The sequence below is a fragment of the Drosophila subpulchrella genome, unplaced genomic scaffold, assembly GCF_014743375.2.
Source record: "Drosophila subpulchrella strain 33 F10 #4 breed RU33 unplaced genomic scaffold, RU_Dsub_v1.1 Primary Assembly Seq354, whole genome shotgun sequence".
Taxonomy (NCBI): Eukaryota; Metazoa; Arthropoda; class Insecta; order Diptera; family Drosophilidae; genus Drosophila; species Drosophila subpulchrella.
Genome location: NW_023665577.1, coordinates 10,921,501 through 10,932,381, shown reverse-complemented (window position 1 = coordinate 10,932,381; position 10,881 = coordinate 10,921,501). Strand labels below are relative to the sequence as shown.

Here is a 10,881-nt window from a genome sequence, read left to right as displayed (position 1 = left end):
CATTTTTTTTATCAAATCTTCAAAATATCCCATATATTTATCCAAGAATATATTCTGAGCCATTTGTTTTTACATAAGATTTGTATTGCTTTCAATTTCTGCCGCATAGACGCTTTATCCGAGACAAGAACCTTGAAAACAAGCTATCGCGCCAATGAAATGGGTAAAAAAATATATCGATAAGGTCGGGCAGTTCAAATAGCGAAATAAAAAAATTAGACTCAACTTACTCGAAAAATGTAATTTCATTAAAAAATCTCGAATATAAATACACTACAAAACCACTAATATTAAACAAATTTAAATAGATTTAGAATTCTGTGAATTGATGTATGAGTTTCTTAAAACTTCCTGAGGTCGTCAAACATTTTTTATGTAACTGTGTTAGTCGTCTAGGTCGTGTGGAACTGGCGGTATCCATCCCCCGAAGGCTCTTTCCAACTCCACGGCCACACGGAGGCACAATCGATCCTGATTCGGCCCCGCAATCACAGACAATCCAGTGGGGAGTCCGCGATCGTTGAGACCCATTGGAACATGGGTGACGGGAAGGCCCAGAACATTAAATATCAGGGTGTAATCGACGCCCCAGAGTGATATGACTGACCACTTGTGTCTCGGAGCAGGTAAATTCAGAGTTGGAAAGATAAGCACACCATTTTCTCCAAGTAAATTCTGCAAAGAGAACATATTTTTGAAAACTTACAAATCCATTCATTATTTTTTAGAATAAATAAATATGGTAAGACGAGTATGAATAATTTATATACTGCACCTACTGTTCAACTTGTTTATATAATCAATCAAATCTGCTACAAAGGTCAATGTAAATGTAGCTATAGGTGATTAAAATAATGGATGTTGTATCTGTAATAATTACGATGTAGGTACGTAATTATTACAGATAATATTATTATTACGCAATTATTACAGATAATATTATAATAATAATAATAATATTATCTGTAATAATTACCTCCTTACATTGTAATTATTTTTAATTAATAATTACGTACTTACATCGTAATTATTACAGATAATACGTATTATATTTGAACAGTTAGTACGAATGGGATTAGCCAAAGATGGCGTTCTAGATAAATTATCACTCACCGCGAACTCCCCGATCAGACCTCGTGATTCTTCAATATAAAGATTCATCTTTGATTCTGACATGAAGGCTCCAGTGCGGCGCATTAGTTCAAAGATCAGAGCGTTGGTCGTATATCTCGAATGACCTCCAAAACTTTTTAGCATCTCCCACAAAGTTTTAAGCACTTTGTTCGATCCCTCTGCTTCGCCATCCACCAATAGATAGTCCATTAAATCTTGTCCAGCTATTCCAGCTAATGCCATCTCCATCGAATTCTTGAGATTGTGTAAATTAGCTTTCTTTACCTCCAAACCGAGCGTCTTCAAGTGCGTGGTCGCTCTGCAAATTGCCCCTCTTATATCCTTATCCACTGACGTGTGCATCCATCCATTGACTCCCTCGAAGCCCAGCGCATACTGCACTTTAATCTGATTCAGTTGGACAGGTTCGTTTAACCGCAATTTGGCTGAGTTTTCTTTGCCCGCCATAACTTGCAGCAATTCGGATAGATCCCCGGCGAATCGGGTCATGGGTCCCTCCACCAGATAGTGTTCGATATTTGGGTCTTTGGAGTTGGGAAAGTGCCCCTTAACGGAGACTACTCCTCCACTTGGTTTGTGCCCGAAGATGCCGCAATACAAGCTGGGAATGCGAATAGAACCTCCAATATCTGAGCCTATGCCGAAAAGAGAGGCTCCAGCTGCATTCAAAGAACCCTAGAAATATTTTGAAATATTAAAAACAAGTATTTTCAATGGAAATCGAGACCAATCTTACCTCTCCTCCAGAACTGCCACCAGGGGTCCTTTCGAAATCATAGGGATTCAGACATGGCCCGTTCAGTAATGTATCCGTCTCGATGCTGAAGCAATATTCGGGAGTGGCCGAAATCAGGAGAGGAATGGCTCCAGCTGTCTTTAAACGCTTCACTGTTTCACCATCAGCTTTGGCTTTAATATTCTTTCTGTACAGACTGCCCACGGCAAAGGTCATGCCCTCAAGGGCACACGATTCTTTTATGGTCACTGGAAGTCCCAGCAATGGACGCTCTTCGAATAGCTTCTCCACATCCGATGCGGATTGGCAGCTGGCTATGAGGTCATCGGTTTCGTTGGCTTCCTCCAGGGCAGCCGTAAAACGAGATTCAACCAGTGCATTTAAATGTTTGTTTACAGCTTCTATACGCTCGATATATGTGCGCACCAGTTCCACAGAAGTCAACTGAATATGGAATATAATTAAATTTGATTACGAGTCATTATTAGCGAACATTATTTGTAGATATGTTTGTCAAATAATTTGGGCTCAGGGGATGGGTTATGGCACTTAGATTGCGATAAGAAAAATTGTTAACAAATCCCAACTTTTTAGTAAAAATAATTCGCTATATGGCTTATAATTATTAAGGAAATCTATTTTTACTTTTTATGTAGTAAAACATAAAAAGTACGCATATATTTTTAATGGTTGACTTTATTTTGAGGAGGAATTACTCATTTACACTGATTCATTCATAGCTTTGCTAAGTTGAGATGAATTAAAAATGTTGAAATAGTAAAGTTAAGGAAGTAAGAGCATGCAGATTGTTCATGTTATGAAAGTTGGACTTTGGAAGTTCACCCGAATTTGATTCAAAATATTGGTTCTGTAAGGTAATACCGATTGTATATATCTACATAATCTTTACCTGCCGGGATCGAAGGCGTTTCCGCAGTTCCTGAACGCTGAGTGTGAGCAGGCGGCTTTTAACTGGTGGTATTAGAGTCCTTTTGGATTTTGGAGGATAAACAATTGTGTCCAGAAGCGGAGAAATTATCCAGGCGAATGCCTTCACAAAGATCACTATAAATCGTAGAAATATTTCCATTGCGCACAAGAACCGATTGAGAGGGCGTCCGGGGAGAGAATGAAAAAATATGAGACCGAACCCAGCCATTCAGTCAGCCGGTCTGCCAAATTAAAGAGCGGAGAGGAGAGTCGGATCTCCATAGGAAGGTTGGTGATAAGGTGGAAGGGTCTGGAGATTGAGAGAGTTAATACAAAACGAAAACATTACGGAAGTGAGAGCGGGAGAGTGTGTATTCCAACCTTACGATCAAAATCACACACAGGCACATTGTATAACCGATTCAACTTTGGCGGTAAGTTAAGTACCTTGATATTTTTAAACGTGGCACATATTTTTAAGGGAGTTTTAACCTTACCAGTTTAAATTTATCATGTGCACAAATAGAATAATTTACAAAAATCCAGCAGATCCTATTTATGGAAATCTCTCTATTGCTTAAATTGTAATAAATATTAACGAAAATGATAATAGCTTTAGAACTACTTCTAACTTGACATTGCAGAATTACAAGTCTTTTTTATTACAATACGCGTATTTTTGGGATTTAACATTTCCTGACTTCAATTAGCTGCTTTCCTCAGCATCTTCGAAGTCCCCATCAGTTGATGATGATTCTACAATATCGACGCCCGAGTTGTCTTCTAGTTCCGAAGCCTCATCATCTGCCTCCTCGACTGCCGCCAAATCCTGATTAACTGGTTGTACCGATTATAAAAGTTCGTAAAAATGTATTCCGTATAGGTTACTTGCGTTAGAGCTGCGAAATCCTCGTTCATTGGTCCTTTCAAAGCTCACATATCCACTACGGACATGGGTACTCCAAGTACCATAGGTTCTGCCACGACCTCGCACGTAGATGCTTCCTCGCCCGCGCACATAGATATTTCCAGAACCACGTGGTCTTCTTACACCTATTCGATATACTCCTTGGTCCGTCTGAAGGTTACCAATAATTAAAGGAATGTCTACAAGGGGTATTATGCACTTACACGAATTTCCACATAATTTCGGTGATTAGAGTTCACCTGCGACATAAATTCAATTGTCGAAACGCTTAACAAATTAAGTACCTTATTACTTACAGAACCGTTACGTGTAGTTCCAAATCTATTGCCCATTTTAAAGAATACCTGAATTGAAAATTGTGAATTTTTCGAGGCTTTTAATAATCGGAAGTGTCAAAGAAAGCGATCATATCGATTTTAGAGTGGCCAGTTGGTTCAAACATCGGTGGTCAGTCAAGATAACATCAGGGATTTTTAACTCATTGTCATCAGTTTTAATGGGGCTTTTCATAAAATTTCATTACATTTTTTTGTTACAATTGTTTATTATTGAAAAAGGAAAAAATCGTAGTGTAATAATTTTAGAAATATTACCATTCAGTTTTAAAAAATAAGATTCCACAATAAATAAAATTTGATGGCCTATATATATATATTAAAGAACTTCACTTTTATCTATACAACACTACTAGAACTTTAAACAAATTTTAACCTTTAACCTTAACTGGATAGAATAGGGATCTTCACTTGGTGTCGGTGGCATGTGGGACCGGTGGCACCCATCCGTGGAAGACGGCCTCTAGCTCGGCGGCGACCTTTAGGCAGAGCTTGTCCTGATATTGGGCGGCCACCACCTGTAACCCAATTGGCATCCCCCTTTGGCTAATCCCCATGGGCACATGGGTGGCGGGCAGGCCAAGGACGTTGAAGAGCAGCATATTATCGATCCCCGTGACATTCAACAGTGAGGTGTGGAAGCAGAGGGCGCTGGTGTGGAAGGTGGGCAGGATGAGGACTCCTCGAGTGCCAAGTAGTTGCTGTTCGGGATTTTAGATGGTCAATAAAGCTACATAGAATGAGTAACCTAGTTACTCACATTCAAATGGCTTTTGATCTTCTGGACATCTGCGCGATACTCCTCCATGTTGCCAGAGGCCATTAGGCCATTGAAACGCTTCATCACCTCGAGAACCATCGCCTCTTTGGTGAAGATCGAGTGACCTATAATGCTATTGAAGAGCTCCACCATCAGCAAACGCATCGAGGGATCCCGATCTGCACGCTGGGTCACAATACTGGGCAGTCCCTTCAAGTCCACCAGAGAAACCAGGGCAACCTCCAGAGAGTTGCTGAGGAATTTAAGATCCAACTATTGGAAGAGTCAGAATATTCCGGGAACTACTAAAAATTCTTATTTCATTATAAGACTATTCATACCTTCTTGGCCTGAACTCCGCCGCTTTCCAAGCACTTGACGGCCTTGGTAATGGCCAGCTTAATATCAAAGTCCACCGCGGGATGGGTAAGAGAGTTAAATCCCGAGTACCCAAAGGCATAGTATACCTAAGATATAGAGATATACCACTACTATTTTTCTGATTATTAAAGAACCCCCACCTTCATGTCCTTCAGGGCCACTGGTTCTGACATTTTCAGCTTGTGCTTGTTATCGCCCGCCATGATTTCTAACAGCAAAGGCAAATCCCTGGCGAATCTTGTGATGGGACCAATCTGCAGCATCTTCGGGAACTTCTTGTCCGTCAGTGAGTATGGGAAGTGTCCCTTGACCGTTGTAAGTCCACCAGTGGGCTTGTGGCCAAAAACACCGCAGAACAAGGCAGGCAGGCGAATGGAACCGCTGATATCGGAGCCCACTCCAAAAGTAGTGGCTCCACTACCATTCAAGGATCCCTCGCCACCCGAAGATCCGGCGGAAGTGCGTTTCAGGTCGTAGGGGTTTAGGCAACGCCCCTGGATATTGTTGCTCGTCTCGAAACTCATGCAAAACTCGGGATTGGCAGATACCAGAAGGGGTATGCCACCGGCAGCCCGAACTAGCTCTACCACCTCGCCATCCTGGGCAGCTTTCATATTCTTGCGAGCAAGACTGCCCACGGCGAAGGATAATCCTGGAAAACAGGTTGGTAATAGTATTTTATTGAATATCCCTGTTTCACGGTATTTTAATTCTAGTAAGCTCACCCTTAAGACCGCACGATTCCTTGACTGTAAAGGGTATGCCCAGAATGGGATACTTGGTGTACAGGGCCACCCGATCGAACTCTGAGCTCGCCTTTGCGATGAACTGGTCCGCCAGTCTGGCATCCTGCAGAGCAGCCTCGAACCGATCCTCGATGACGGCATTCAAAGAGGGATTGACCTCCTGGACTCGTGCTATATATGCGCTTACCAACTCCACCGAGGTGATCTGGAATCAAACCCCAAAACATGTATGACTTGCAAATGCTCCACACGAATGACGTAATTGGACTTGGAGACTCACCTCACCGCGTCGCAAATGGGTGACCAGTTCAATTACGGACTTCTTGAGCAGGGGATTACGAATGCCCGGGTATTTGGGCTTCTGACGTGGCAGTACCAAATCCAATATCTTGTTCACCAGCATGCCAAAGGCATTCAGCACAAAGGCCAACAATCGTAGAATGATCTCCATTTCGAGCAGGCTGTGGGTCACCAAAAGGTGCTTGTATTCAAATCGGCGGACTTCGCTCGGAACTCAGGGGAAGTGGATTAGCTGTAGCTGAATCGCCTCTGAAGTGAAACTGAAAGTGGGGACTGGCACTGCACCTGGAACACCACCGAGCTCTTCGACTGCGGATCGTGGACTACGCGTGGCGATCGGCACTCACACGTATTTTCCCTTGTTTTAAATTTGAATTTAATTTCGAAGTTAGCTGGGTCAGGCATTCTCCAGCATTGTAAAAACTTGGGTTGTTCTGATTTTCGAAAAATGCTAGTAAAAAGCTTTCCAAAACAACTATTTCCTAAAAAGTGTTGAAGAAAACTTTTGAAAAAGAACCAAAAAAATAAAATAATTTTTTAAGATTCCAACAATATATATACAAAAAAAATATTAAGTTTAAGTAAATTCAGTCTGTATGGCTCCAGAAATACAATCATAAAGATTATAATCATCCCCAAATATAGCTTAAGTTCCCTTTGTCATGAAAAATGCCATTATTCATTCATGTATTTATTTAGTAATAATTTTAGTTATTGTTACACTTATCACTTACGTGCTAAAAGGAAACGTTCAACAAAGGCAAAAACTCGTTTAGCACATTATTAACTGGAAAACGAATCGAATCGGTTAACGAAACGGTTAACAAATAACAAAGTACTTCAACCGAGGACAGAGAGTATCAGAATGAGAGTGAACTCAGTTAGGCAACTTGGCAAAGGCGCTAAGGAGACGTCTATATATCCGTTATAAGTATAGTTGCTGGCTTGCGCAAAAATTGACATCTATGTAGCTATATGTATGTATCTTTGTATGCTCTACACTCATGAATATTCACACAAAACTGTTGAACTTGTCTGGCATATATCCATAGACAATTATGTGGGTATGTTTGTTGGGTTTTTGTATTTTTAAAATCGTATATCTGCTGCAGGATTTAAATCGAAGTGCTTAACCCTACGACGGCAACCATTCGTCGAAACAGTTGAACACAGTTTATATTTTTGCAATACGCTAATTTCTATTATCTACCAAAATAACTGCCAAAGTAAAAAAGTCTAAAAATGTTCTAAAGCAAAATTAGGTACTTTTTGATAGTGTTCGACGAAATGTCACCGTCCAAAGGGTTTTAAGTTCCATCTCCCTCAAAGGGTGTTTCTTTGGTTTCTTATCGGCTATCCCATTCATATGTATGCTTTTGATTGATATATTCTGGGGAACAACAAAATGCGCTCTTCTCTATTTAGGGATATGTTTGAATGTTTCGGTGTGTGGGGTTTCTAGTCTCGGTAAGTGTGTTGTATATTCTTATGCTTACTTTATATGGTATGTTATTAACTATCATATTATATATTTTGCATGGTTATCATAGATTGGTTATTAACATTAAAATATTTATTGTCTAAAACATTTCTCCCCACTTAGTGCCACTCCCTAGACCTAGATGTATCCCAAACCTGCATGTTTTTTCCCCCCCAAGCGATTCTAACTACTGCACACACCTTTGGCTACTTACAGATAACTCTTCCTCAACCACCGATTAAATTTTGAATTCAATAAGTGTTCGGTTCTAATATTTTGTTGGTGGCCGAGATCCCAGGGATATTCCATTTAGCGGAGCACTTCGATGGATGATATAGTATAGAAAACTTATGGGCCTAAAAAGGTTTCGGGTATTTGGGTATTGGGGGAGGGGCCAGGCTCTCGGGGCTCACAAGTGCCTGGTCCTTTGCGCAAGTGCAATGCCAAATGGAAATCCACGAGGGATTTAGCTCCGTCACCAACTAAACAACTAAAACAATCCTAGATCCCAAACCATCTTAGGTCATGTGCAGATCCCCCTTGAGGATGCGCGTGAAGGTCTTCTTGAACTGCTGGTTGGCCAGGGCGTAGCAAAAGGGATTCATGGGGCTGTTGGCGTAGCAGAGGAAGTATGAGAACATGTAGAGGTGCTCATTGATGCAGGGCGGATGCCGGCAGAATCCCTCGACCAGGGCCAGCACATGGTAGGGTGTCCAGCAGGCGACGAAGCAGCCCAAAATGAATGAGATCGTGCGGAACGCTTTGCGGGCACGATTCTCCGACTTGGACTTCTGGCGACCACCCACTCCAAGGATCAGCGGTAGGGCCTTCTTGCTCTTGAAGTGCTTGCCTATCGAGTGGATGAAGGCCCTCTTGCTGGAGTTTCGACTGGCGGCCAAACCCTTCTCCTCCCTGGCAGCATCCTCCTCCTGCGGCTCCACTTTGGTGGCTCCACATCCTCCTCCTCCTCCGCCACCACCTGTACTGCTGGTGGTGCCCGAGGTGGAGGCCATCTTGTTAGTATTACAATCCGAGATTTCCCGCTCCTCGATCCGCTCCAGGATCTGTGGTGGCGGTGGTGGTGGAGTAGCTGCCGCCGACTGGGGCGTTGAAGTCTTGACCTTGGGGGAGAGTGGCATCGGTATCGGTGGCATTGGGGAGTAGAGTATGGCATCCTTGCTGCTCGTCTCCATGGGACTGGAGGCCCGCCGATGGGGACAGTCGGCCGTCAGCTTCCCGGGGACATCCAGCAGGCAGATGGCCTCGATGCAGCTCTCCCGCCGGACCTTGGCAAAGTCCTCGATGCCTGTGTACGAGACGAGAAGACGTTTTTCAATGGCCACCGCCTCCTCGGAACTCTGACTTTGACTCTTATTCTGGTTCTGATTCTGGTTGTGATTCGGATTCAGGTTGAGGCTCAGGCTCAGGCTTTGGCTTTGGCTTTTGGGACTCTGGTTTTGGCTGGGGGACTGACTTCGGTTCGGTTTTGGTGGATTTCGGCGTGCGGGCGGTGGTGGAGGCAGGACTGGTAGAGGTGGCTTTCCCTGGACACTGTCATTGAGGGAGGTCGTCGTGGCCAGCATGGCGGAGCTCTCGTCCATGTACCGCAGCTCCGAGTTGGTCATCAGGTCATAGGTCAAAGCAAGATCGCTATTACCCGAACTATTGCCAAAGGGACGATCCGAATAGTCCTCGGACAGCGGGGTGGGGCACTGAAAGGCGTCGGGGGGCGGCAATATGGTCTGCACCAGACCCTGATGCACTTCATCACTGGGCACCTCGATGGGGGCCAGATCCACGGGGGACAGGGGATCACCGCTGGCGTTGAGCAATGAAGGGGGAGCGGACAGGTCGACCAAACGATCATGCTCGGCTATCTGGGACAGGGTGGAGCAGGAGGTGCGTTTGGGCCTGTCCAGCGGTGGGTTCGACTGGTGGCTCTGGTATTGGTGGTGTGGATTCTGCTGGTTCTGGTGGTGCAGGGAGCGCACCTCTTCCTTGCTCTGCGCCCGCTGCAACGGACTCTGGTTATGGTGGTGCTGTTGGTGGTGGTGGTGGTACTGGTGCATGGCCTCGATGGACTTGGAGTTGGTGGTGCTCTTCTGCAAGTTACCTTTGCCCCGCGTGGCCAGCAGGGCGGCCTGTGCCCCAAAGACCAGGCCAATGGAGGAACGTTTCCTCATGTTGTTCAGCTTCTGCTGGGTGATCAGCTGTTGGGCCTGGTTGACGGAGGATTCCTCATCGGAATCGAAGGCCGGACTGCTGGATCGTTCGCTTTTCTCCGCTTCCACCGCCGCCTCTCGTTTCTTGGTCTCCTCTTGGATTTTTGCTGCCGAAGCCCTCCTCTGCTCCGGCGTCATCTTCTCCACCTCCTCGGCGGCTGCGGCCAGGGGATTCGCCTGGCCCGATCCACTCAACCGCTTGATCACAGTGGTGCAGGCACTATCCAAATCGGTCTGATCCCCTCCCAGCTCCACCTTCGTCTTTAGGATTTTCTCTTCAATGACCCCAATGCCAGCTGCATGACCTGCCATCCCGGACATGGCCCCTGCACTCAGGGCCACCATGGATTGCATTTTCCGCTGCTTGGCCTCACTGCGTTTTTGCATATCATAGGCTGTCTTGTAGATTCCAGCATATAAAACGAAGAGCACGATCAGCGTGGTCCAGTAGTAACCAATGATCAGGGCTGTATTGAAGATGGGATCCTTGAGGAACTGAACGGCACACTGACCGGGAAGCAGGTCCCGCTTGCCGGTGAAGTGCTCCCAACCAAAGATCGAGATGAAGAAGAGCAGGGCGGGTATGATCCAAGTGATCGTCACCATGTAGATCACCCGCGTTCGCGTTCTCCAACTCCGGTACTTGGCGGCGATCTTCACCGAACAGTAGCGATCTATGGTGATCAATAGCACCGTGTACTGGGACACCAGACAGACCGTGTAGTCCACGGAGAGCCACAGATCGCAAAGCATCGGACCCAGGTCCCAGTAGCCCTTTAGGACATATATCGTATAGAAGGGCATCGAAACAGTTCCTGAAATAATAAACAGAGGATTTTGTAATTTATTGTGATGTAAGTAAGATATAATGGGTTACACACAAATCAATAGGGTTCTGATATCACTTTAAAATGATACTTTAGGTGTTT

The 10,881-nt window shown here is 44.5% G+C and overlaps 4 protein-coding genes across 5 annotated transcripts in view; all 4 read right to left on the bottom strand.

Annotated features, from left to right (window-relative positions):
• Positions 1-215: 215 nt before the first annotated feature.
• LOC119560902 (fatty-acid amide hydrolase 2-A) lies at positions 216-2,987 on the bottom strand. The gene is made up of 4 exons (XM_037874600.1): positions 2,781-2,987; positions 1,871-2,314; positions 1,114-1,809; positions 216-675 (listed from the first exon to the last, which is right to left on the bottom strand). Exons 1-4 carry the CDS (start codon positions 2,958-2,960, stop codon positions 385-387), a joined length of 1,611 nt encoding a protein of 536 aa, XP_037730528.1. The 5' UTR covers positions 2,961-2,987; the 3' UTR covers positions 216-384.
• Positions 2,988-3,459: 472 nt separating this feature from the next.
• LOC119560826 lies at positions 3,460-4,134 on the bottom strand. Its single transcript, XM_037874472.1, has 4 exons — positions 4,025-4,134; positions 3,932-3,967; positions 3,689-3,878; positions 3,460-3,637 (listed from the first exon to the last, which is right to left on the bottom strand). Exons 1-4 carry the CDS (start codon positions 4,058-4,060, stop codon positions 3,507-3,509), a joined length of 393 nt encoding a protein of 130 aa, XP_037730400.1. The 5' UTR covers positions 4,061-4,134; the 3' UTR covers positions 3,460-3,506.
• Positions 4,135-4,355: 221 nt separating this feature from the next.
• LOC119560825 (fatty-acid amide hydrolase 2-A) lies at positions 4,356-6,593 on the bottom strand. Its single transcript, XM_037874471.1, has 6 exons — positions 6,231-6,593; positions 5,930-6,155; positions 5,345-5,856; positions 5,165-5,290; positions 4,824-5,096; positions 4,356-4,764 (listed from the first exon to the last, which is right to left on the bottom strand). The coding sequence occupies exons 1-6, from the start codon at positions 6,399-6,401 to the stop codon at positions 4,471-4,473; spliced, it is 1,602 nt and encodes a 533-aa protein (XP_037730399.1). The 5' UTR covers positions 6,402-6,593; the 3' UTR covers positions 4,356-4,470.
• A 358-nt stretch (positions 6,594-6,951) lies between these two features.
• LOC119560810 (probable muscarinic acetylcholine receptor gar-1) overlaps positions 6,952-10,881 on the bottom strand; it is a 30,912-nt gene continuing 26,982 nt past the window's right edge. The window contains exons 4-5 of one of the 2 annotated variants that reach the window (XM_037874447.1): positions 9,844-10,767; positions 6,952-9,036 (exon numbers count right to left, since the gene is read on the bottom strand). In XM_037874447.1, the coding sequence (XP_037730375.1) occupies positions 8,249-9,036; positions 9,844-10,767 (1,712 nt within the window). In that variant the 3' untranslated portion in view covers positions 6,952-8,248. Of the gene's footprint in view, positions 10,768-10,881 lie in introns of both variants that reach the window. The other variant, XM_037874446.1, reaches the window with a different exon arrangement.